At 32.8% G+C, this 26965-nt stretch overlaps 6 protein-coding genes across 6 annotated transcripts; 5 read left to right on the forward strand and 1 right to left on the reverse strand.

Moving 5' to 3' along the window:
• The first annotated feature begins 231 nt into the window (after nucleotides 1-231).
• On the forward strand, nucleotides 232-2640 carry LOC130893340 (uncharacterized). Its single transcript, XM_057799355.1, has 4 exons — nucleotides 232-711; nucleotides 1052-1184; nucleotides 1243-1401; nucleotides 1460-2640. The coding sequence occupies exon 4, from the start codon at nucleotides 1527-1529 to the stop codon at nucleotides 2553-2555; it is 1029 nt and encodes a 342-aa protein (XP_057655338.1). The 5' UTR covers nucleotides 232-711; nucleotides 1052-1184; nucleotides 1243-1401; nucleotides 1460-1526; the 3' UTR covers nucleotides 2556-2640.
• A 132-nt stretch (nucleotides 2641-2772) lies between these two features.
• On the reverse strand, nucleotides 2773-4699 carry LOC130893339 (uncharacterized). The gene is made up of 3 exons (XM_057799354.1): nucleotides 4398-4699; nucleotides 4026-4219; nucleotides 2773-3963 (listed from the first exon to the last, which is right to left on the reverse strand). Coding segments are annotated over exons 1-3 (1263 nt in total). The 5' UTR covers nucleotides 4399-4699; the 3' UTR covers nucleotides 2773-2895.
• A 9205-nt stretch (nucleotides 4700-13904) lies between these two features.
• Nucleotides 13905-25702, forward strand: LOC130892996 (uncharacterized). The gene is made up of 4 exons (XM_057798756.1): nucleotides 13905-14141; nucleotides 22025-22177; nucleotides 22265-23732; nucleotides 23913-25702. Exons 3-4 carry the CDS (start codon nucleotides 22571-22573, stop codon nucleotides 25700-25702), a joined length of 2952 nt encoding a protein of 983 aa, XP_057654739.1. The 5' UTR covers nucleotides 13905-14141; nucleotides 22025-22177; nucleotides 22265-22570.
• Nucleotides 14373-14915, forward strand: LOC130892992 (uncharacterized). Its single transcript, XM_057798753.1, has one exon. The coding sequence runs from the start codon at nucleotides 14373-14375 to the stop codon at nucleotides 14913-14915; it is 543 nt and encodes a 180-aa protein (XP_057654736.1).
• LOC130892994 (uncharacterized) lies at nucleotides 14937-16025 on the forward strand. The gene has a single exon (XM_057798754.1). The coding sequence runs from the start codon at nucleotides 14937-14939 to the stop codon at nucleotides 16023-16025; it is 1089 nt and encodes a 362-aa protein (XP_057654737.1).
• LOC130892995 (matrix metalloproteinase-2-like) lies at nucleotides 20268-22530 on the forward strand. Its single transcript, XM_057798755.1, has 2 exons — nucleotides 20268-21168; nucleotides 22265-22530. The coding sequence occupies exons 1-2, from the start codon at nucleotides 20268-20270 to the stop codon at nucleotides 22528-22530; spliced, it is 1167 nt and encodes a 388-aa protein (XP_057654738.1).
• Nucleotides 25703-26965: the final 1263 nt, after the last annotated feature.

Genomic DNA, 26965 nt, shown 5'->3' on the forward strand with positions numbered 1-26965 from the left:
TAGTATTTAAATTATCAAAGACTTTATTAAAAAGATGTCAAAGTTTCGTCGATGTTCCTCAATTTCTCTCACATGTCCAGCAAGAACAAGATTTTTACCCTTGGTCATAATTTCTGGTTGAAATTTTATTTGATGGCTGAAATCCTGTTTTTATAATAATATCCATTTCTTTGGTTTAACTAAAAATAATGAAAAAATCAATTAATTAAGCAAATATTTCCATATCCCATTGAAAAAACAGTTTAAAGCAACTTAACCTCATATATGTTTACTGCATTCTGTTATATATTTTATCATTATACATACTTGTGTTTTTGGCTTCTCAAGATAATTATAAAATTGTAGTAAGTATTAAATTGTCACATTTATTTTTGACGACTAATTCATTACTATTTATCATACTTTTTTTCCAAAATTTTTCTGTTTACTATTGAAAAACGTAATAAAACATGGTCTGACAGCCTCCCGTAGTTCATATTCACTGTGGCGCTGCAGTCACACTCGGAGCGAATAGGTAACTATACGCAGTATTAGTGGTGACGTCACAATTTGTAACTGTATCTAAACAAACGTATCGTCTATTTAGATACAATAGCTGTGATTTTAGATCAGTTATTATTTCCTTATATTCGAAAAAAAATAAATTATTTTAACTTGTATACATTCACTAGGACGTTTACTAAAGTATATATTCGACTCCAATCAAAACAGGTACGTTTTACCATATAATTTGAATAAAAAGATAAAACTAACCTAACCTCACTATTGTAATCTTGTTAAATATAATTGTTTTAGATAAAATGTACAGTTTGAACTTTTATTTTGCGAAATCAAGTCGTTGTGAATGAAATCAACCTTCCTAAATAATTTCACGGTATATTTAAGAAAATTATAAAATTTCTGAAAAATGTGATTTGTTATACCTACTAAAATATCTGATGAGTTTTCATGAATTTCTATTTATAAGTGGAATTATTCAGAAACAGTTAGTTTCGTTTACAAAAATAACAATTGTTCTAATTCTTTTCTCATGTTTTATATCTAATTTTAGCGTTTTTCATCTAAATAATAATGGTGCAGTGTTGGGCACCTGGCTGTAAGCATTACAATGTCAGAGAGCGTTGTAAGTTTTATAGATTTCCAAAGGATCCAAAAGTAAGAAGCAAATGGATAAAGCTAACAAGGTATATAATGATGAATTTTATAACTGTTTAAAATTTTATTTTTTCACAATATTTGTAGAAGAACAACAGAACCAGGTCCCGGAGCTTTTTTGTGTAGTTGTCATTTTGTAGATGGAAAAAAAGAAAATGGGCCAACCATTTGTTTACACAATGAAGGAAAAATGTTTCACGACCAATATCCCCAGAAAAAGAAAAGACCACTTCAAGATGGGTAGGAGTATGTAGATACCTTTAGTGATTTTTTCATTTCTATTTATTGTTTTATCCATTTGCAGATTGCAAATTGAACCACAAGCATCTACGTCAAAAGAAACAGACGACTTCTCTCAAAGCAACCATGTTATGACAGAAGCAGAAAACTATTTCTTACGACAAAGTCTAGAAAAAGCTACAGGTAGTCTCTCTCACTTATCAGAAACATTCTCCTTTGATCATATTAGGAGTGATAATAACTTGGTCATTTTATATACTGGTTTGCCTACAACAGATGTATTCATGGCTCTGTATCATTTGTTGGAAAAAAATGAAATAAGATATTATTTTAAATGGAAGGTAGAAAAAATGAGAAAAATTGATCAGCTGCTCATGACTTTGATGAAATTGAAACAAAATTTTCCACATCAAGATTTAGCAGTAAGGTTTAATGTTTCACAAGGCACAGTCTCAAATGTTGTAACAACATGGGTGCATGCCTTGCATGAAATTTTATTCAAACAATTCATGTCTGAAATACCAGATAGAAGTAAAAATCAGTTGTGCTTACCAAACTGTTTTAGTAGTTTCACAAATTGTAGAATTATAATAGATTGTACGGAAGTTTATACTTGTATAAATCGCCAAAGTATGTCTTCCCAGAAGTTGACGTACAGCTCATATAAGCATAGAAATACATGCAAAGGATTAGTAGGTGTTGCACCAAATGGTGTAGCTACATTTTTATCATGTTTATATCCAGGTTCAACATCAGACAAAAAAATTGTCAAAGATTGTGGAATCTTAAATCAACTTAAACCTGGAGACTTGGTATTGGCAGATAAAGGATTCCTAATTAAAGATTTGATGCCTCCCGGAGTTCATATTAACATTCCCCCATTTCTTACAACTCCTCAATTTACTACAGAACAAGTTCATCAAACTGAATGCATTGCTCGAGCAAGGATTCATGTGGAGCGTGCTATAAGGAGAATGAAGGTGTTCAATATATTAAATTTAATTCCACATTCTTTGTTGCCACATGCTGATGCTGTGTTTCAGGTAGTAGGGGCTTTAACAAACTTGCAGTATCCTTTAATTAAAGAAGTTGGACAACTTTATTATGAAGGGATTCAAAAGATTGATCATATCGTTAGATTTTGTATAAATAGTTTTTAAGTCTTATGAACCTATTTAACTTGTAAAACATGTTTATCTTTGCATTGTATCAACTTGTCTGTAATATATACATTGTTATTTTAAATCTGTTGTTTTACTTACAAATAAAGTTATTATAGCTAGTTTTATTAAACAGTTCTTTTTACTGAACCTTAATTTTCCCCTTTTTATCAAATGTAAATCATTGGCTTACGATTACATAATTAAGACAGTTTATATGTGTTTTCATATTAATTGAGAAGAATATATGTAGTCACACTTTTGTAAACAAAATGCCTTAAGGGCATTTAATTCCCTTTGCAGGAAATGAATAAAAATTCAGAATTCTGTTAATATTTTATTACGATAAAATAAATGGTATGAATTTTGAAATATAAAATGTTTTTAAAATATTTAAATTTTTTGTCCATTGTTCACTCCTACCAATTCGTACAATGATACAGTCACTTGGTACCCATATTACTAAATAGCACATATCCTTTTCAGCAATATGTGACGCACCTTGTATTTGGTGATAATAGTGATGATTCTCGTTAATTATCATCAAGTTTTCTTCAAAGTAAACTATGTAGTTTTTGTCTTTTAACACTGGTCTCAATTTTCCAACATTTCTGTGTTTGAAGGGACACTTTACTTCAATTAAGCATCTTTCGCTAACAAACCCATCAGGACTAGCACCCAAAAATCCACAATAGTCCATGCAAAATCCGGCTGGATCCACTGATAATCCGGTAATTTTTTGAAATACAGCAATTGCTGTCACTTCATGTTCTTTTCCCCACTTTATCGCTTGTATACCATCCAGCTCGTACCCTTCTAGTAGGCTTGAAAATAAAGATTTTGAGAATTTGTTCCTCCTGCAGGCTGACAGTATAGAGCCAAATTTACTACTAGTTATTCTGTACTTTCTAGCAACTAGCCAATTTTCATTAATTGACTGTCCTCTAGTTATTTGTTCAACTTTATTTATAGTATCGATATCTACTGAGCATTTTAATTTTAAAAATGTCTCTTTGTCAGTAGCCTGTGTATACTCTAGTGAATATAAAATATCTTCAATATTCTTTATTATGCTTGTCAATTGTGATTGCTCAGGCATAAACAGCCATGTAAATCCAACTGGATCAGAGTATCCTAATTCATTCCTAAAATCTGCCATTTCTTGGGTTGATGCTGGTCTCGAAAAAGCCTGATAATTAGAAAATTTTGGTTTGTAGAGATCACTAATCCTCACAATTTTTTCTCCATCGCCAGTAGGTTTGCGCTGATTCCACACACAGGTTTTGTCAGTAACACTGACGTTGTTGTGTACATGAAAACATACAGCTTCCATGTGATGGCATACTGCTTGTCCCCTGGGGCAGGAGCAGGAGGCATCCAATATACCATCCTCGTAATCAATGGAAACCTGAAAAATAACATGATTATGCAAAATAACAACGATCTTTTTGATATGACTTCAAAACTCACCTCAACATTATAAGTTCTATTCTTCATACTGGCTGTAAGTTCACCTCGAAGTAGGGCAGGGGAAACAGCAGGATCGAAAATCATTTTTTTCACATTGCCACTGCTATAAGAGTTTTCACCTCTTTGTAGTTGGGCGATATTGTCCTTAAAAAAGGTTGCTATTGCAGATAATGTTAAAACATGCGTTGATGACACTAGAACAAATAATCAGTATTATTTAATTTGATATATTTCAATATTATTCCAATAGTATACATTAATCCAGTGAGCATAACCTAAAATATAGCTTTTAAAATGAGAAAATACTGTATTTTTTGTCAATTTAAATTATTATAACTATTTTTATTTTATCAAGTGAATACGATTACTTACTTTTTAACAATTTTTTTCCTTTAATAACTCCTATAAAACGCTTAAGTAATCAAAAATCTAGACACAAATGGAAAATAGTATGGCTACCAGGTTTGTTTAGATACAAAGAATGTTTGTGACGTCACACTAATGCCGAGTATTATAAAATGTATAGTAAATATGGTATTATTCATTCATTAAAATAATATCCATAATGAATTACTATTTTAATAGAAACTACATAATAATAGATAAGCTGTTACCTAAGGTATAGTAAAAAAAATAGGAAGTTGATATTTATAAGTTATTTTCTAGTTTTTTTAGATAATTTATTTTATTTATATAGTATATATCAATAATATAAATTGAAATAATTGAAAAATATCGAAAGTTTCATTGAAAATATCCAAAATAATTGAAAATGGAATGGGATTTGTAAATTCCATTATGAAAATTTCAATAAATATTTTAAGACAGACAAATTTCAAAAAATATTATATATTTCAAATTAATTTAAAAGGATAAAATTTTCAAAGATAAAAAATCGTTTCAATAGAACATTTTAATACTTAAAGAAAACTATAACGAAAAATTTAATATCAAAAATCATATTCACAAACCCCAAATGAGAATTTAAGAAGAGTGTAAGTGAATTTTTATATTGTTCCAAAAAAAAATATATAGTAAAATATATATCATAATAATGCTTAGGTATAAACGGAGAAATAACAAAAATATATCGGCTCTAACTGGGGCGTTCTACTTTTCTACCGACAATCTGAGTGATAAATTTTTGATTTTTTAAAAAAATAAAAGTGTATTTCTTTTATAAGATGTATTTTTACATCATTGTCCAGTTATCGAAGAATTCAGAAATGTATAATGCATCGAAGTTTTATTTTATATCTTTTATTTATTTTAAGTTTTATCGGAATAGTAAAAAAAAATAAACACCTCAGTCACAAAAAAAATATATTCATTAGTTATTGTGACAGAGTGTGATAGAGTGGTAGATATTAATAAGCCAACATTTGAACTTAATTTTTTAACATTCTTAATGTTTTTAAATCGACAACAAAACATAATGCTTCTCTTATAATGATACATAATATATTATGTCTTGGTAGAACTTACTATTCTTTGGATCACGTAAAATCAGACTAATTTTCTCTTTTCCTTATTCTACTTTTCAAATACTTCTATTGGTTTATCAAATTCGTAATAAACACGCTTTCCTCTTTTGACTTCTTTAGGATTTGGAATTATTTTTATCAAGTTTTCAAACATCACATCTGATAGATCTGATTTTACTAATTTAAATATTTTTCCAGTGTCATCAACAGTTTTATAAAACATTACCTGAACATCTCCATCTTCATCCACACAACTTTGTGCTACTCCTAAGTAGGTGTACTCGACTTTGTTTTTACTGGGTACTTTTACTAATATATGTGTACTATTTTTTATTAATAATGGGTGGATGTTGTCAACAGACAGGTCATATGAAGTACCCGGTTTTATGTGCACATTTTTTTTTCTGATTAACAAGAGGCTGATCATCTTCATCTTCTGAAGTAGAACAGTCTCATAAAATCTCTTTGTAGGAGCTTTAATTATGTTGGTTATATCAGCCAGTGGTTCTTTTAAATCTGAGGTTGGGTTGTCGTTAACTTCCATCTCATGTTCAGGCAATGGGCGATAAGTCTTCAAATTGTAACAATTACAAAATTTGTGGCAAAAACAACTCAATGTTCGATAGCCTAGCAGATTTCTGAACAACTAGTTGGTGGACGTTCATAGTACCTTTCAGCGGAATAATTTCACTTGGAATTTCCATTAAAATCTGGGCAATATCATCTTTGTCAACAAGAAAAAGCTTTATCTTACTGCGGTCTTTAAATGCTTCATAAAATTGTAAAGCGTTACTAATGTCGTGTCCACTGGCGACGAAATGGTCAGCTAAACGTTTAATAGACCCTCCTATACCATCAGCTGCTCCCTTGCCGTGACCGGACGCAAAAAAATTCCAGGTTGAACTTTCAAATCTGTATTGTTTGAAAAATCTTGTTGCAAAAAGATAAAAATTATTGTTTTGCTTGTACTGTGTTGCTGGTCCATCAGAAAAAAAGTGGACTGTCTTAATATGGGGTAATTCTTTTTGAACCCAATCAAGTACCGGATGTAGGTGAGCCCAAATAGCTGCAGGGCCATGATTAAGATCAGAAGATACAGTACAAAAAGAAGTGATATGTTTGTCCTTTACATACTGCGGTATGCAAAGTCACTTGGTTTCGTGATCCACCGAAATGCACTGATTGAATTTCTTCGTGGTACTTACAGGCGTAGTTTTCACTATAGTCAATATGTAAAGCAATTTCGGTTTCAGTCAATTCATTTATACATTGGCGATAGGATTTATATTGATTTCTAATATTAAATATATGTGATTTAAAAAATTTTAATTCTTTTTCAAATTTACTAATCAAAATTGCAATTGTAAGTTGGTCGGTCTGTTTTATGTTTTTACTGGTTTTAACTTTTTTTCCATTCTTCTCCATAATATCTGTTTTTCTAATCCATTGTATCAATTCAACCAGTTTCTCTTGGTCGATCATATTACCATAATTGAGTTTCTTTGCTTCACATTCAGTGCATTTTCCTTTCATACAAGTTAATGAATTTACATCGCATACAATTTGTGAGATTATCAGATTCATGTCATTTGTTTTGATAACTTTGTTTTTATAAAGAGCAACTTTCATAAACGTAATATTTGCGTGCAGCTTGCACATGCAGGTTTCGCGGCCATCAATACAAGGTGGTACGACATAAAAGGGTTTATGTCCTGCAAAATAACTGTAGTGACATTTAACGTCCGGATTTTCTTTTCGAAATGATAAGTATAGATTTTTCCTTGTGTCCAACAAAATCCGTTTTTGCATCTTTTTTTTATGAAAAGTTATAGTCTTGTTTTTCCCAGCAGTAGCTCGTGACACATCATCCCTGAGATAAAATGTATGAATTTTCCTCTCAATGAAATACTTCTTGGGCTTAATGTATAGTTTTTTGATTTTCTTTTTATACCCAAAGTCTCTTGAAACAGTTTAAGTTTTAGTCCCGAACGTTTAATTGTTGTGTCTTTCTGTAATTCTTTTACATTGTCTTGGAGTTTCATATTTTGCCTATAAATTTTCGATCTGTCTCGTCTAACTTTTTTTCTACCCCTTGCTCTAGCAGTGGATGAGATTGAAGTTAGTGAACAAGATCTAGGACTTAAAGGAAGTAACCTGGGGCTTGAAGGAACAATTGTAGAAGCCGGAGCATTCATTAGAACGTTCTGCAAAGCTTTCTGTTGTTCTCTTCTCTTCTTGTTTCTAACTTGCCATTTTCTTTTCATTTGTCTGTGTTCCCTGTGTCATATCTTTGACTAGCTTTTTGTGAGTATGGTATCTTTCTAAGTCTTTTCGTTTCACTTCTGCAACTTTTTCGAGGTCTTGCTTCTTTTTTTCACGACAACGTCGCCGCCTTTCCACCGCAGATAACGCCATTTTTAATTACCCCGATGATAATACCTTAAATGAATAAAATAATCGATAATGTAATATATAGAACACAAAAAATATTAACTTTTGTAAAAATCAATCAATGCAAAGTTCAAGACAAAAATTATCACTTCGTCACGAATTATGCCACACCGTTTGTGTTTATTTGTGACAGAGGTGCCTTGTGACAGAAGTGTAAAATAATAGTGTTCGAGAATTTTAGCGTTCACAAAATTACAAATTGTTCGTAAAAGTGGGTGAATATGACAGATTTGCTGGGAAATAATAATATTACATATATAAATATTAATTACAATAAAATTTTAAAGTAGTAACTTACGTGACAGAGCGGTCGCCGAATAAACACACGCACCTCTGTTCACTTCCTGCAGGCGAATAACTCGGCTCGCTTCCGGATGGGGCCTCAAGGCGTGAGGCCAAGGGGGAAGAGGAAACCGCTTAGTGTTGAAGGTCAAACAGCTAAGAAGAGTTTTTTGTTTTGCGAAATGCGTGACAGAAGATAGCAAGAAAAAACATACGTAGCCGGACCCAACGATAAAATATTTTTTTGTTTAATAATGTAAACCTTTACGTTTATTATATTCTAATAAATTTAATGATAATATTTCAGAAGTTCAATAAATAATTTTATATTAAAGGATTCTATATGATTTTTTTAAGCAAGATCATTTTGTAACATTAGGCGGCGCAAAGAGACACATTTAATTTGTATGTAAAACACCTCTGTCACACATTTCGAATACTTTGTCACAATGATTTTGTAAAAAGAAAAAAAATAAAAACGAAATTATAGTATTATTATAATCTCTGTATGGTCCAAAAAAATCTTGTGGAAATAAAATTTGAGAAACTGCAATTAATATTACGAACAAGCATAACAATAGTGCCGATTTTTAATTTCAATTCGTGCTGGGGTAAAGCAGCACAATTGATCTAATTAAGAAGATCGGTGGTCACGTGAAAATCGTCATCTTCTTTCCATTTATATTCGTCTACGCTATAGTAGACTTTAACCTCATTTTCCAACATCCTATCAAGGATCATTTCATTAATTAATGTCATTAACGGCGGCATTATTAGGACAGAGACTAGCACGTGTGCCATTTTCTATCGAACTAAAATCGTTTCCATAAACAAAATCAATCAATTGATCGATGTTGGGTACCCGAAGCATATGAGGAATTTCGATGAGATCGTCCGGAAAAATTCCAGAAATTGTCGAATTGGGATGTAGAGTGACGTATTGAATATTACCGTCTCCCAAATTTAACAACCATTCGGCGAAAGTTAGATTACCTAATTCTTCGTAATTCTCATCGTAATGTCTAGCTCTCATTTTGATACTGAGATGGAAAGTACTAAACGAAGACCAAAGTACGCTCCGTTATCTTATGGCCCCCTATAATTACCGGTAAAGTCTGTTTAAAATCTCCACCGAATAAACAACATTTGCCGCCCATCGGTAAAGAACTTTTAGATAGATCTTTTAAATTCATTGAGTATTGCCAGGCTTTGTTCTGATTCCAAAGGCCTTCCCGGCAAGGTTTCAATCGTTATATTAATTGGTAATTTGAAAGCTTTGTGGACTGTAGTACCGCCGATCAATAAATTGGCAGTAATACGGGTCCATGCCACAGCGATAGATTTTTTATTGAAATATTGTTGTAGCTTTCAAAAGACAATTATACAAGAACGTTTTTCCCGTTCCTCCAGGTCCATCGACATAAAATAAACGATGCTACTTCTACAATTTTCAGAAAGATCCTTTTTTGATCGACGTTGAGATCTATAGGGTCGTACTGAAAATTGTCGTCAATTTGATATTGATTATTAAGATGACGACGACGCAAAGCTATAGGTAAATCGTTATCGTAATTCACACCATAATCATAATCACGATCGCAGTTAATATCATTATTAATATCGGGAACAAGGTTAAAAGCAGCACCACCTCATTATTATCGTGGATAGGACGTATACCTAACGTTGCAATAGATAAATTTGGTCTGTTTTTCTTTAATATTTCGTTTATTTCTTTAAAAGCTTCTTCCTCCGATACTAGAGACGTTTCAGATTCACGAAATCGTCAATCATAAATTAACAGAATTGATGTCAAATGGCGTTGTATTTCGTGAAACCCTCATCGATTGTGATACAACAGTAGAGTGCAAATAGCTTACGTGGGTGCTACTTCAGAATGACTTCCCTCATAGCTCGTTCGAATTCTTCGGTTCAACGAATATAATTTTTTCTACGGCATACTTCTTCAAACGTGTCAGTCGTCGTACCGTCATCATCAATTTTTTTTAAATCATCGTACGTTGTCGCTCCTTTGGTTCGTGATAAGAGCAGTCGGAGGAAAAAAAGTTCCATTTGGCCCGGGAGCAACGATATATCAATCATACAGCTGATCTGCTTACTTACTTGATGCCTGGATTGCCATTTGCATTCTTTATTGTTTCAGGTGTAATGTTCGAGGAATTTCGTGATACAAGTAAGTACGAGCGACAACGTCGTGCGAATTCAATTCAAAGTAAGCTTCTAACTTTGAGCGTGATTTCAGACGCGCTTCAATGTTATTGGCTTCTCCTAATTCTTCAAACATTATTGTTCTATCGCCCGGTAAGTGTACAGGCAACACTAACACCGAATGGGAGCGATCGTGCATTCTAAATTCGAGAATTCTCCACATCGCTTCCATCGTACTAACGTATCTATAATCTTGATAATTTTTTATTTCATCGATAACCAAAGTTCCCATCATTATTACCGTCATCGATGTGCAGGGTTATAGAGTCTGAGCCTTTTTGTATATATTTATGTAGATATTTCATTGTATAGAGGGAACTTACCACTTCGATATTAATATGACATTGATATTTGCTCAATAGATAAGCATTATAGGGTACAATTCGTCTATTTGTTACCCGACAACGATTAGCATCTACATAAATAGTCCGACAATTGTCGGGACGTTTGTATTCTGGTCTCTTATTATCACCCATGTGTAGGGAAGTATGGGTTCTATAGGGTTTGGGATAAAATTTTTTACATTGACCATTCATCAAGCATTCGGCGAACATATTTAATTGTCTGCAAGGCGCATTGAAGTGGAAATCTCTGACAAGACCATATAAGATGCGATGCGTATTTCTATCTGTGTATATATGCTTGTACTATAGCATCGACGGTTCGACGTCCAACACTTTGTCATCGGTTTGCATAGTTAAAACTATGTGGGCATGAGGTAAGCCTCGGTTTTTGAAATTCGAAGACGAAGTGGTAGTTTTTAACGACACCAAATATTTGTTTTTGTGTTAGGTCGTCCATTAATTCCAGCAATTTTGCGTGGGATACTCTACAGACCAGATCCGGTCGTATCCGTATCCGTAGTATCCAGATATTGCGTTTTGCTTAATGCTTTTGGTTTTGTTATTTCGATTTAATCTTTTGTCAGAATAGACAGTGGGTAAACCATCGGATCTGCTAATGGAGAGAGATTTTTTAATTCGTGATGCCTCATAAGAGGCTGAGACGCAGAAGGGTTATGTAGATACAAAATTAGATCCATTTCGAAGGGAGGCTCGTCTCCTTGAAAGACTGCAGCTATTTCGATGCGACTTTCGGGCAAATTATAATTTCGACGTCGATTATTGATGTTTTCTTTGGCAACGATACCCACGATTAATCTACGTTCGGAGTCACCGTCTTCATCCAATTGTCGTCGCCGACGTTCTTCGCGCACCATTTCTCCGACGGTTTTATAAGCTTGCATATATTTATTACATGCCCGTAATGATTCTTCTACTATTCTCAAGGTAGCCGGAGACACTCTAGATTGTAAAAATTCGTTACAATGTTCGAGCGCCCCTTCGCTATCGAGAAAATAGTAGTGATTCAAAGTGGGATTCCTAAGATCTTGAGATTTCGGTATCCCACCGAGCATATGATAAATTTGTCCGCAAATACTAAAGCACCAATGTCCTTGTTCCCCTCGAAAATCAACACTAGGCTGACTGGTTTTAAAAGAAGCCATCGCAAACAAACTGTTGATCGAACGAATTTCTTGTCTAAACTCTGCCGAAGTTGAGTACAAATTTTTTATTGCCCTTGGCCAATGACTCAAATTTGGCAGAGTGTAGGCCCCGTCCTTGCAACAGCTCAAACGGACGTTTTGGAGATTTTTCTTCTCGCCAGCAAAAAATATAGCATCGCAGTAAGGACACATTTCATTTAGCGGACCTATATGAAATGGATTCTCACCGAGTTGCTCTAATTATTGCGTTGTTTGAGTCATTGCAATACGATGAGTCATTTGTAACAGTACAACAGCGTGTCTGCGACGTCTTTGTCTTTGCTGAGATGATTGTCGAACGGGAATAGAATCAGGAGGTGGCATCAGTTCATTGTCGGACAATTCCGGTTCAATGGAAATTTGTTACTAATCGCAGGAGAAATTATGTTAAGAGAAGTTCGGAACGAATTAGAGGAAGCTTATGAAGGTGAAGTTGAGGAAATAACAAAGGAATCCGGTTCAACGACTGACAAGGAACTACCACTTCTTGAACTCCTTTGAGAACGCGTTTGACGTTTAGTCAAGGGAAATCGAGGAGTCATAGTATTATTTGTCTGATCAGTATATAATCGGACTAAAGATATAGTAAGATAGCGATTTTCTTTGATGGACCTTTTTTTTATATTTTTCTTATATACTAAATTTTGTGAACATGATTTTTAGGTTAGGTGAGGTTAGTTGGTTAGGTGGAGTTTAATGGAGTAGAATTTTTATACATTTTGTTCTTTAAAAATCTGAGAGATATGCATAAATTACACTTAGTTTCTAAAAATTAACGTTTTTTGTAGTTTTTCTTCAGTTGTCAAAGCTTTGGCAGATTCACAATTCATATTTTTTTAAGTTTTTAAATAGTTCTAAATATTGAGAGGTTTGCCCTACGTAGACAGCGTCACAATTAGTACGAGGAATTTGCTATATAAAATAATTTCTTCTGTTTTTTGGTGTTTTAAATTTTAATTTAATGAAATATTTAGATCATGTATCATGTATTTTATGGATTATACTAATATCATATTTATTGAAATAATTCGATAAATATTGAGAAAGTCCTTGCACATATGGCGAGAAAAAATATTTTAGAGTCCGGCTCTGGCAACCGTAACGTTAACAGTGAAAGTGTCAGTTCCTATAAAAATAACTCTTTTTCGATAGTTATCATAGTCCTAAAATCTATGAAACTATATATAGAATCGTTTAGAAGTGTTCTTAACTCAGAGACATTACTGTAAGTAGAATCTCATACATTCATACTAAAGCAGTGAATTTGTTACACACTGCGCTATCAATTTTACACCGCACCGGTTTGGAAGAAGAATTCACAAAAAAAAACCAGCTCTTATCAACTTGATATGAAGTGGCCTGTGCCAAAACAGGTCCGCACTCTAGAATCAAAGCGGAAATATTTCTAAAATTAATGATGCAAAATACAAATGTTAGGACTTCTGACTACAGAAGCTCTCAGAATATAAACCCTACAAAAACATACTCATCTATACTTAGTCAACCACAATTTCCTCCAAAACATCAAGCAATTGTTTTTCCAGCTGTTGATAACCTGAAAATTCAAGATTACCTGATATCACTTGGAGTACTAATCGGTCCAAAAAATATACTACATACTACATACATCGAGGCTATCAAACAATATAATATGCATGTACCTCGCAAATGAAGATACTGTAGACCGCTGTTCAGTTTCCCCAGTATGCCTGCGGAAAAGTGCGTATCGGCAACGCCGCTTAATAAGAGCTTCTTGGCGAGGCCACCTATTAAAAAAGTGCGAACGAGTGCAAAAAGAGATTCGATTGTTTTCCGTACTGAAACGTAGTAGTTGGTAACGTTATGTTATTAATACAGTTTTGATTATAACCTTAGAAAATATAGCTGATTTTTAGTAGATGTAAAATTGGGTTTGATTTCAAGTAAAAGAATATCAGTCCTAAACATTGGTAGCAGAGCGTGGTTGCCTACTAAAAATCCAAGTAGAATCGAAGTTCGGGGTTATAATTACCACGTGCAAGCATCGAAAACGGTTCCCGGCAGCCGTTGGCGTTCTATATTGTGTGAGCCAGTTGCCCAGTGGAATATTGGACAGTAGACGAAGAGAGAAAAGCGACCAGAAACAAAGTGAGTTCTTATTTAATCTTATAATCCTTTGGTTCGTTAATGTTGAATTGCTTTCATATAGGCTTATAGATTAGAAATTTAACTAACAAGATTTAAATAATTATTTATCGTTACAATGTCGGAATTAGCGACTTCAATAAAAAAAGAGGTACAATAAAGTCAAAATTAACACATTTTTCAAAGGTTTTAAGTAATTTATTAAATTCAGAAACAGTTACGGAGGATGATGTAATGCAAATTGTGGAAAGAGTCGAAGCTTTAAAGGAGGTTAAACTTGAGTTCGAAGATATACAGGGTAATATTGAAAAATTAACGGAAGCTGCGGATTTAGGTAATCAATTAGAATTACGGCATAAATTCGAGGATGAATATTTTAAACAAATAACGTTAGCAAAACGATTTTTGCGTGAACACGAAATTAAATCGAGTCCGAGTGATTCAACAAGTAGTTCGGAAAATAGTCCCGAAATTCAAACAAATGAGCATTTACAATCATTAAATAATGTTAGGTTACCAACAATAAATCTTTCAAAATACAGTGGCGTGTATCAGAACTGGCTAGAATTCAGAGACACTTTCTATTCGTTAATTCATGAAAATAAATCAGTCAGTAATATTCAAAAGTTTCACTATCTCAGAGCATCACTAGAAGGAGAGGCGGCTCTCGTCATAAAATCACTAGAGATATCAACGGCAAACTATGAGGTAGCGTGGAATGCATTATTAGATCGGTATGATAATAACAAGTTGCTAATTCACAATCATGTCAAATGATTATTTAACGGTGAATCGGTAATGAAGAAATCTGCTAGCGGACTGAGAAAACTTATAGATGATTTTTCTAAAAATTTGCGGGCACTGAGTCAATTGAATCAACCAGTATCGGAGTGGGATACATTACTTGTTTTTTTGATTTCTACAAAATTGGATAATAGCACTTTGCGCGAGTGGGAAAATGTTAAATCAGATATAGAAAACCCTACTTTTAAAGATATAAAGGATTTTTTAAAGTCAAGAGCCGATATGCTAGAAATGATAGCACAGAATCAAACAGACAAGCGTAGAATTTCCAGCTCCAATACTAGGTCATTTTTAGTAACAGATAATCAAATTCGTACTCCAGTTTGTGTTTTATGCGAAGGGAATCATTATATTCATAATTGTCAGCAGTTCCTTAAGCTTTCGATAGAAGAACGCGAAGGTAAAGCAAAAGCATTGAAATTATGCACTAACTGTCTGAAAACGGGTCATTATAGTAAGGTATGCCGACGTGGCACATGTATTAAATGTCATGGGAAACACAATACATTATTGCACAGGGAACGTAGCGCATGGTCGGCATCAGAGCAATCTAATGAAGTAACGGGAAAAACGCAAAATCCGACAACAGATCAGCAACAACAAAATTCTGTAGTACTGTCTGCGTGTTGTTCTGTTAACCACGTATTTCTTTCAACGGCATACGTCCAGGTTTCAGATAACGACGGTAACTTTCATATTGCGCGGGCGTTGTTAGACAGTGGCGCGCAGTCAAGTTTCATGACTAAAGATTTATGCAAGCGATTAAAGTTAAAAACTCATAAAGCAAATATCACGGTTAAAGGCTTGAATAATATTTCGTCAAATGTTAAATTCAAATGTGAAGTGGGATTGAAATCCCTCTATAACGATTATTGTTGTGCTAAGTGGTTTTTTGTTATCGATAAAATATCCGAAAATATGCCAGCGGTAAATGTTGATGTTTCAAAGCTAAATGTGCCCGACCACATAAATTTAGCAGACCCAACCTTTTTCAAATCAAGCAAAATCGAAATTTTGATAGGAGCAGACATATTCCCATCATTGACAAGATTCTTAATTTTAGCCTTCCAAAAACAGACCTAGATGACCCCAACACCTTTCGAGAAAGAATTTTCAGAAATACTCCAATTTTTAAGCACTTGGACGATAATAATTTACTGTCTCCTAATTCTTCTATGTTTATACTGAGCCCTTAAAATAATTCGACGCAAGAAACCAATCCAAGAAAATCAATCCGAAGATGTTCACCTTCCTTAGTTGCACCCCACGGAAGCTGAAACTTCAGGAGGAAGGAGTTATGGCACTCATTTTCAAGAACCCCATATAGAAGAAGTTGACGACACTATAAAATTTCGCTTATCATAACATTCACATTATTTATAAATAAAAAGGACATCTTAGTTAGTCATTCAATTAGTTGTCATATAATTAAATGTAAATTTTATTGTCGGGAATTATCTAAGTGTAAAGTAGTAAATAAAGTTTTTAAACAATTGATTTTCCACCTTCGGTGATTTATTTTGCTATTCGAAATATTGAACATATTATGGATAGAACTATTTGATAAATAATTGTAAAATATATGAGCTATGTCTTGATTTTCACTAGATGAAGTATTTATTTTTTAAATAATGAAAATTTCTTTTCTGTACAATTTGGATGACGAAGAAACCATTCAAGATAATCAGTCATGAAGTATGTAATGAGTTCCAATCTAAGACAAAAATAACTTTTTTACATAATAGAATGAAATTAAATTGTTAACATTGTTAATGGCGGATTAGTAAAATTATTGGAATCTAGGGAAATATTTCAGTTTAGGATCGCAATTTGGGCTAATTTGTGAATACATTAATTTTATATTCTTGCTAATTTTAGCAGAAAGTTATTGAGTTTACTCAATTCTAGTACAATAATGAAATAATATGCAGATTCGGAGAGAAAAGGTTTTTTCTCCATTGTCATTTCACAGCGGTAGATACCCTTAGAAACGCCGAATTCTGTTTCAATAGCTCAAATCAAAGCTTTATTACTCGCCTTATATGATCAAGAAAAATGAGGTATATTTTTTCTATGACAGTACCTATATCCTTCTTTCGATTTTCCTACAACAAAACGTTTCAGCTCCTAATCTGTGAATAATATGAATTTTTATGTTGATTTTTTTGAGAAAAAATATTTCTCTACTTCCACCTCATTAAATACGTGAATCTGTAGGAAAGAAGAATTGCAATAGAACTGTTGAGTGAATTGGAGGTTTCCTCAATCGATTAATGGCGTAAAGACAACGATATCTTTTATAGTATTAAATTTGTTCATTCTCATACACAGGGATAACGGCAATATTCCGAAAATTTCTCGGTTTTGCGCCAAAATATTGAAAATATTGGTTCGTTTGAAAGCATGTGAAAAATAATCAAATATTATCCCCATATCATTCAACACTTATGTGCAAAATCTGGTTGAAATCCGAGTCAAAAGGTTTTTTTTCATTCCACAGGAATACCCTTTGAAATGTCAATCAAAAAGCTCAAATTCACATCTTTATAACTCGCCTTGCAAAATCAAGGAAAAGAAGATATATTTTTTCTACGATAGTAACTATGTTCTTCTTCCGATTTTCCCTCATTACCACTTTTCAGCTGCTGATCTGTAGATAATATGAATTTTTATGTGGATTTTTTTGTCTCTACCTTCACCCTGTATAATACGCGTATGTATTGGAATGAAAAATTGCAATGGCACTAATGAGTGATATGGAGGTTTCCTTAATCGATTGATGCCATAAATACCATGATACCTCTCATACTTCCGAATTTATTCAATTTTATACACAAGAATGACAACAATATCCCGAACATCATCTCGAGAATTTCTTGGTTTTGTTTCAAAATATAGGAAATAAGGTTTTGTATCGAAAGTATGCTGGAAATAATTGGATATCATGTATTCGTTGTTGGGGATTCTCAAAAACATATATATCAGTTATTGAATCGAATCATGTGATATTTATGAAAATGCAATTTCCGTTCCTAAAGCTCAAATTCAGAGCTTCATAACTCGCCTTGTATAATCGGAATGTGAGCAGATATATTTTCCCTATGACAGTACCTCCGATATCCTTCAGATTCAATAATAAGAAAACGCCTCAATTATAAAAGTGTGGAAATTATTAAATTTTTTGGTTTTATTTCCAAGAAAAAAAAATAGAATGATTAATCGACTTATTATTTTCAGCTCAATGGATTTATTATGAATATACATTGTTACTATTATACTAAATTCAAATTTCAAATTTTTTTGTTTTATATTTAAGTTTAAGTTACTCTCTTTTAATTTTTGGAAGATTTTCTTTAAATTGACGATATGCTCCTGAAGGGATGCAAAGAACACAATTATATCGTCCATATAGACGAAGCAGATTTTGTTTATATATTCTCGTAGGTCATTATCCATTACTCTTTGGAAGATTGAAGGTCCGTTCTTTGTTCCAAATGGCATACGAAGGTATTCAAAATGACCGTTCTCGACACTGAAAGCTGTTTTCTTGATAACATCCGGATGCATCTCTATCTCATGAAATCCACTAGCTTAATCGAGAGTTGAGAAGAATTGACATCGGCCAAATTTGTCGAGAATGTCAGTTATGTTGGGAATAGGGTAACGATCATCTATGGTTTTAGGAGCAGATAGGAAAGGCTCTTTAACAATGTATTCTGAAAAAAAAACTTTCTGCTATTTCGGGGTTAATGAATGATCTGGTAGTAGCACCTGTGTCAATTAAGAGTTTCAAAGGTGGTTTCATAGTTTTAATATAAAGAAGATCAGTTCTGTCATAGATTTAATGTAGTTCTATATGATTGTTCGATTTGAGGCGAAAATTTTCTTGTTGAGTATTTTCGCAGTTTTTGTCCTTTGTATCTTCTAAGGTTTGTTCATTGTCATAGAAAAATTCGGGGTTATTTTCTTTTGGGATTTATCTAGATTATATAATTCTTTTGATATAAAGTTTTGTTGAGGGAGATATTGGTTTCTAGGAGTTTGATTTCAATATACTGATGTGGAAGGTCGATTTATAGAGTAATTTGAAATTCCGCTCATAGGAATAGGTCTTTGAAGGTTATTCTGTGGTTTTCTAAAAGTATTGTTTGAAATTCTACTCCGAAAATCGCATCTCCAGGTTCAATATTTAGCGATTCCTGGCACCCTCATAAAGTGAGGGAACTCAGTAATAGTTAATTAAATGTCAAAATTCCAGCAAAACCAAATTTTCAAATCCACTTCGGAATTTTTTCCCACGAATTTTCCCCCTTAACCCCCTAAAATTTTGTTCATGGGATTATAGATATTTTTTTTCTCCCCAAAACCTACTTTCCATTTTTTCGCTATCGTTTAACATAAATAAGTTGCACATCCCCAATTGAGGTTCTCCGAAAATTCCGACATTTGGCTCCATCTAGACCCCCCAAAAAGGGAAGTTATTTCAAAAATTTGGATATTTTTGGATTGAGAAAAATCAGGTCTCTCGCGCTAAGCTAAAAATTTTCCGAAATTCGGAAAAAAATTTTCGGGAGATTTACTTTTCAATTTTTCCCCGTAAATTTTTTCAAATGAAAAAATCGGCTTATACATTCTATACATTGTACAGACTTTTCTCTATTCAAATCATTTTTCAATTTTTCTCTAGCTCGAATTATAAAAAAATGCCCTAGGACATTTTTTGGGGGGAACTATTTTTTTTCGTTAGCTGAAATACTCGAATAGAGGCATTTCGAACATCCCGTATTCGTAGCTATCTCTAGCTCTGAGCAATCCAAATCACCTATGAGAAGGGGGTGAGGGGAAATTTTTGGTACTAAATTTTTTTCTCCAATTTCGATTCTCCATCCATCTTTGTGATTATTTTCATCAGCTAGCAGTAGATGAACAACGTATGCACGACTACAGAAATAGGGAAAACCGTGTGTTAGAGAGAGAGCAGCGAGACAATGTGTAAGAGAGAGAGAGAGAGACTTCGTTTTTGCGCATGCGTAAAGTTTCGTTGCGATGAGCGGGAGCGCTGATATACCAGGTCGGTTAAAAGACTTTGGGTTTTAAAAAATTATATATACCATTATTATTCGCTAATCTTGTAACATAAAAGTATAACGTATAAATAAAAAGAGATTTTTTGCCAATGTAAGGTATCACGCACGTAATCGAGACAGATTCGTTGCGATGATATACCAGGTCGGTTAAAAGTCTTTGGGTTTTTTAAAAATTATATATTCCGTTATTAATGTGATTGGAAATTAGTTTTTTGAGGATAGCAGAAGAGTGAAGATCATGTTAATCATTATACTAGCTGCAGTACTATGCGTTGTCGACCAACAGTATGCTATGAAGTATTTACAACCGTTCGGGTACGCAAATGAAAATGATTTGACTAAACTTGAGGATTATTTGTTGAGTTTTCAAGAAAGATATAATATCCCTGCAACGGGAGAATTAGATGAAAATACAATTCAACTTCTAAATAGACCAAGATGTAATGTAAGTGAAGCAGCTTCCGACGATGATCATTCTTTTAGAATTAAATCAAAATGGTCAAAATTTGATTTGAAATGGTATTTCCCTCAGGCAACTCCAGAATATCTTAAAGTAACCAAAAAGGCTTTTGAAGTGTGGAGTAACAGTTTAAAGTTTAAATTTGAATTAATACACAAAATACGGCCTTATGCTCCCGATATATCTATTACAGTTGTACGGGGAAAGCACTATTTTCGAGCAAATTGCCAAGGTAGAGGTGAGTGCTCCAGTACATTTGATGGGCCCGGAAAGGTGTTGGCACATGCTTATTTCCCAAAAGGCAACAGTAGTATAGAGCTTCATATTGATGCTGATGAGAAGTGGGATTTAAGTTTAGATGGATCAAGTTCAGAAGATCAGACTAGCCTACTTATGGTATTAATTCATGAAATTGGGCATATTTTAGGAATTACTCACAGTGATATTGAGACAGCAATAATGTATCCATGGTATCAATTCAACATTGCTCCTAAATTGGATGAGGATGATAAAATGGCCCTTGAAGCTCTTTATGGACCAATCAATACATATGTAAATAATCCTTTCAAACCCACATCAGCGCTGCCACCGACTACAAAGACACTTGCACATCAACCAAATGAACCGGATAAAAATTTATGCGACATAACACCGGAGTATATGTTCATTGCCATGGCTGGTGAATTTGAAAATTACCATTTATATATTATTAATGAAAATTCCCTATGGAAAATTGATTTGAATTCGAAACTTATTCCCTCGCAACCAGAAATACTCGATGATTATTTACCTGAAGAAGTGGGTCCCATAATTCAGATTTTTCAAAGTTCTTCAGATAATTTAATAGCAGTCAATGACCGTAAATACTATGTAGCAGATTTTCCCGCTCTACAAATACTTGAGGAAAATAATTTAATTATACCTAAGAATTCTCAAATAAACACAATGTTTCAAAGCAATCATGGGAAAATATATGTATTTTATAATAACAGTAATTATATTGAATTTGACAAGAACTTGAAAACTGTTCGGAATAGAGGACAAATAAAAGATATTTTCCCTGGACTACCCACAGATGTTACAGGAGCATTCCAGTACATTGACGGACACATGTACTTTTTCAAAAACACCACATACTACAAATATAATGAGTTTACCAAAAAACTTGTTGCAGCCGGACCCTTTAATTGGAACGTGTTCGATATTCCATGTCCAAATGGAGACCTTTTAAATCATCTCAAAATTTTATTAACAAAAATAATTTCTTTTTATCAATGATGTTGTATATTTTGAAATAAACTCTTATTAAATTTTTTTTTTTTGGAAATTCCCGAATGCCAATCTTAAGATAACTTTTACCTATTAATAAGAAATTTTTTGATAACGCAGGAAATTGATAAGAATATTTCTAAACCAAATGGACCACATGTACAGGAAATAGTGAAAATTTATTAGAATACTAGGAAACCATATGGACCACATTTACAGGAAATTACAAAATTACAAAATTGCCGCAAATAAAATATTTTTTCTAGAACATTCTATCACAATCGTATGGAGATAGTGGCATGAGTATAAATAAGATGTTGCATTGTGTTGGAGCCAGTCTCTTCCACTGCCAGCAAGAGAAAAACCAGCTCTGAAGAACAAATACTAGTATCTGTTAAAATTGTGCCTTAACAAAAAATGTAAGTATTTTTTTTTCTTGTGGGTTACGCGCTCTCTCTCTTTTCAGATGGGTTTAAAAAAAATTAACGTAACGTCTCTAATTACAGAGAGAAAACCAATAACAAAAATACAAGATCTACCTTTGAATACTCTGAGGGCTATAAAGAAGGCAAAAATAGTCAATTCCAAATTCGGAGAATCAGTTTTATTGGATTTAGATACAGAAGTAGTGTTTTTACCGCAAAGAGTCACAAGTGTCTACAAACCAGTCATTGAAGAATTTGAAAAGGAAAAATACGGAATTATATTCAAGGGATTAGTGGATGTTGGAAAAAATCAACGGCTAGCGTCATTTGAAATTGAGGAACTATAGACGTGCCTAAGACACACACACAGAGAGAGAGGTGAGTACCATGAATATTGTAAAAAAATCTGAAAATTTACTGCAAGTCATTAAAAATGTCAGAAAAATATTGTTTAATAAGATAACGGATAGAGATGTGGAAATTTGGTTGAATCGATTGAAAAAACAAATTAAAGTATGTAATTTGACAATTAAAAAAGGAGGACTGCATCTAGGTACAATTAGGAAATTACAAACATACATAGGACATTTCAAACATTTTAAACAACTTATTTCAAATAGGAATTTAGGTATGGGGCTGAATAATAAACTGAAAATTAGGGTTAAATGGGAAAATGTAGCTTCTGCATTTACAAGAAGAATTAAAACCGGACTTATAGTAAATTTATATCATAAGGACTTAACGCAATTTTTAAATGATTGTCAAATAATTTTTAAAAATAAAATAAGGGAAATTTTTAGGAAAAAATATTCTGTTGTTAAAGTTTATGTTTGTTTTTGTGGAGAGTTCATTAAAAAATCTGGTGAAAATGAAATTTCTAGTTTCTATTATTTTATGACTAAAAATTCTATTATCGATGTATCGACCGATATAGAGCGATGGTTTTTCGAGAACGTCAAAGATAAAATTAATTTTAAATTATCAGAATTTCAAGAGAGGGACTCTGGTTTTGCATTAAGTAAAATTATTTCTTTAGAAGTAAATATCAATAAATTTGAAATTGGAAACGGCTCATCTTATATTAAACTTCCAGAACCTATTCAAAAAAAGCAAGGGTGCATAAACATTAAAAATTCTGACCAAGCATGTTTTTATTGGTCAATTGTTAGTGCTTTGTACCCAGCCAAAAATCATAAAGAACTCACTTTCTCATATCCATATTATAGCACAGTCTTGAATACACAAGACTTGGAAGCTCCGATGCCCCTGCATCAAATTTCAAAGTTTGAAAAATCTAATAACATTTCCGTCAATGTCTATGCCTTGGATTTAATTGAAATAAATAATAAAAAACCATTTTACAAAGTATATCCAGTAAGACTTGCTAAATCAATACACGAGAAACATGTAAATCTTTTATTAATTCAAAATACATATTTTCCAAAGCTAAACGATTATGAAGCACCTCCTATAGATAATGACAATTCAGAAATCACATATCACTACTGCTGGATCAAAGATTTGTCACGTTTAATTAATAGTCAGTTAAGTAAAACTACATATAAAAATTTTATTTGCAATCGCTGCATAAATTATTTCAGTAGTGAAAGTAAATTGAATGTCCACTTGAAATTATGCTCTGAATTAAATAATTATAAAATGTCTTTTCCAAAATATGAATCTGTTAGTTTTAGAAATTATATATATAAACAAACTACGCCTTTTGTAGTTTATGCCGACTTTGAGTGCATGCTAGAACAATTTACAGATAAAACACAGCTTCATAATAAGACAAATAAATATCAAAAACATATAGCATATAGTGCTGGTTACTATGTAAAATGTAGCTACAACGAAGACTTGAGTTTTTTCAAGAGCTACAGAGGTAGAGATTGCATGGATTGGTTTGCAAATGAATTATCGAATTTAGCTGAAAGTATTAAATCAGAAATTAAAACTATTACACCTATGGAAGAAAAACCAGATTTACGTGTGGCAACAATGTGTCACATATGTGAAAAGGGTTTTTCCTCTACAGATATCATTGTTAGAGATCACGATCATTTTACGGGGAAGTTTAGAAATTTTGCACATCAAGCATGCAATTTAAATTTCAAAAAACTGTTTGTTGTACCTACAGTTTTCCATAACTTAAGTAACTACGATAGCCATTTCATCATTTCGGAATTAAGTAAAAGAGGAAACATCAGTTTACTCCCCATAAATAAAGAAAAATACATTTCATTTACACTTAACGATTCAGATACAAATATAAAATTTCGATTCATAGATTCACTGAGGTTTTTGGGTGCTTCCTTGGAAGAATTGGCTGCTACATTGAATGATAATGATTTAAAAATTTCCAAAAGAGAATTTAGTAATTTAAGTGTCGAACAATTTGAATTAATAGCCAAAAAAGGGGTTTTCTGTTACGATTTTATAGATAGTTGGGAAAAATTAAATACTTGTGAACTACCACCAATAGAGGCATTTTATAATAAATTGGAGGATAAAAATATCAGTATTGAGAAGTATTCTCATGCTCATGCAGTGTGGAAATCATTTGATATTGAAAATTTGGGTCAGTATTCTGATCTGTACTTAAAGACCGATGTTTTACTTTTATCAGATGTTTTCGAACAATTTCGAAGAAAATGTTCAATTACTTATGGTTTAGACCCTGCATGGTACTATACAATGCCTGGATATACTTGGGACTGTATGTTGAAATATGTAGGATGTAAATTAGAGTTATTGCATGACGTAGACATGATCATGTTTATCGAGAAAGCAATTCGAGGAGGAATTTCGGTTTGTAACAGTAGATTATCGAATGCTAACAATAAGTACATGCCTGAATATGATTCTACAAAACCCTCAAAGTACTTACTCTACCTGGACGTCAATAATTTATACGGGTGGGCTATGTGTGAACCATTACCATACGGAGGATTTGAATGGTTTGATAATGAAAATTTTGATGTTATGTCTGTGGCAGATAATTCTTCCGTAGGATATATATTACAAGTAGACTTGGAGTATCCACATGAATTACATGATCTTCACAGAGATTTTCCATTTGCTCCCGAACACCGCAAGCCTGTAGGCTCAAATTATTCCAAATTAATGACAACGCTTTATTGTAAAAAAGAATACACAATTCACTATCGTAATTTAAAACAAATGTTAGCCAACGGTTTGAAAATTAAAAAGATACATAAAATTCTGAAATTCAATCAATCTGCATGGCTGCGGCCCTATATCGAACTAAATACTCGTTTGAGGGCTGCAGCTACCAATGACTTTGAGAAAAATTTATATAAAGTGGCAAATAATGCTGTGTTTGGAAAGACGATGGAAAATATACGGAAGCACCGAATTGTAAAACTTGTTAAAACCTGGAATGGTCGATACGGCGCCAAAAATTTGATATCTAGTGTTAGGTTTCATAGTCGAACAGTTTTTAATGAAAACCTAATTGCAGTAGAACTCACTAAATCAGAATTGGTTTTCAATTAGCCTCTTTATGTTGGACAGTTTTGGATTTGTCGAAGCTGTGTATGTATCAATTCCATTATGATTACATGATTCCGAAATTGGGTATTGATAGATGTAAATTAATGTACATGGACACAGACAGTTTTGTGTATGAGCTCATCTGTGATGATGCATATGAGGAGGTGCTAAAAGCTGATTTAACAAAATTCGATACTTCAGATTACCCCATCAATAATAACTATAATATTCCACAAAACAAAGGCCAAATTATGACTCATTTTGCAGGCTTGAGGTCTAAAATGTATTCTTTTAAAGTTCAATCAGGTGCAATAGTAAAAAAGGCAAAAGGAGTTCGATATAATGTAGTAAAAAACAAAATAAATTTTGAAGATTATGTAAACTGTTTAAATGATTTCAAAGAAAAAAATATTACTCAACGCTGTATTAGGTCATATGCTCATAACGTATATAGCATAGAACAGGCAAAAATTGCGCTAAGTCCTCATGACGATAAAAGATATTTGATTACCAATAGTTATGATACGCTGCCGTGGGGTCATTATAGTATTCCAGACTTACTCTCTTGTAGATAATGAACTCCTCAACATTAATGGAATTATGCATCATAAAAATTTGTGAAACGATAAAGTCAGCAGCCGATTTCGCAGAGCAATCCCCTCTTCCTCGGAAATTGACCGAAAAAATTGTGAAAAAATTTCCTGTTTACAAATGGAATGCGATGATAAAAGAGGCTGAGAGTAATCCAAATTCTTCATCCATTGGAATAGAATATATTGACTATAATAAAGAAATACCGTTATATTTAAGAAACACTATATTAAGTAAAACAAATTGGGGAGATATGTTTGAAGAATCTACTTACTGCGTATGGTCTAGTGGATATTGGCTTCCACAATATCGTATAAATGTTTGTAAATCATGTTATTTTGTATTTAGAACGGTCCATAAATATTTAAAAAAGAACATTTTTGTTAATTATGATCACTGTCATGAAGTATTTGATGGTGACGAAATTGTTGAATGTGTATATCAAGAAATGTCCTATTGGTGTCAGAGTTGTTTTAACAAAGTCTTATTCATGATAAAATCACATGAGTCCTGTATTAATAATTTACATGAGATGCCTAGAAATAATCGTTTTGATGATTCTGATATAGACAGTGACATTGATACTTTTGAGGCCGCTATGCAGTAAAAACAATATTCATGGAATGCATATCTCTCTCTCTCTCTCTCTCATAAATGTAGAATATTATCGTTTTC

Source organism: Diorhabda carinulata, chromosome 4 (genome assembly GCF_026250575.1).
Source record: "Diorhabda carinulata isolate Delta chromosome 4, icDioCari1.1, whole genome shotgun sequence".
Classification (NCBI taxonomy): Eukaryota; Metazoa; Arthropoda; class Insecta; order Coleoptera; family Chrysomelidae; genus Diorhabda; species Diorhabda carinulata.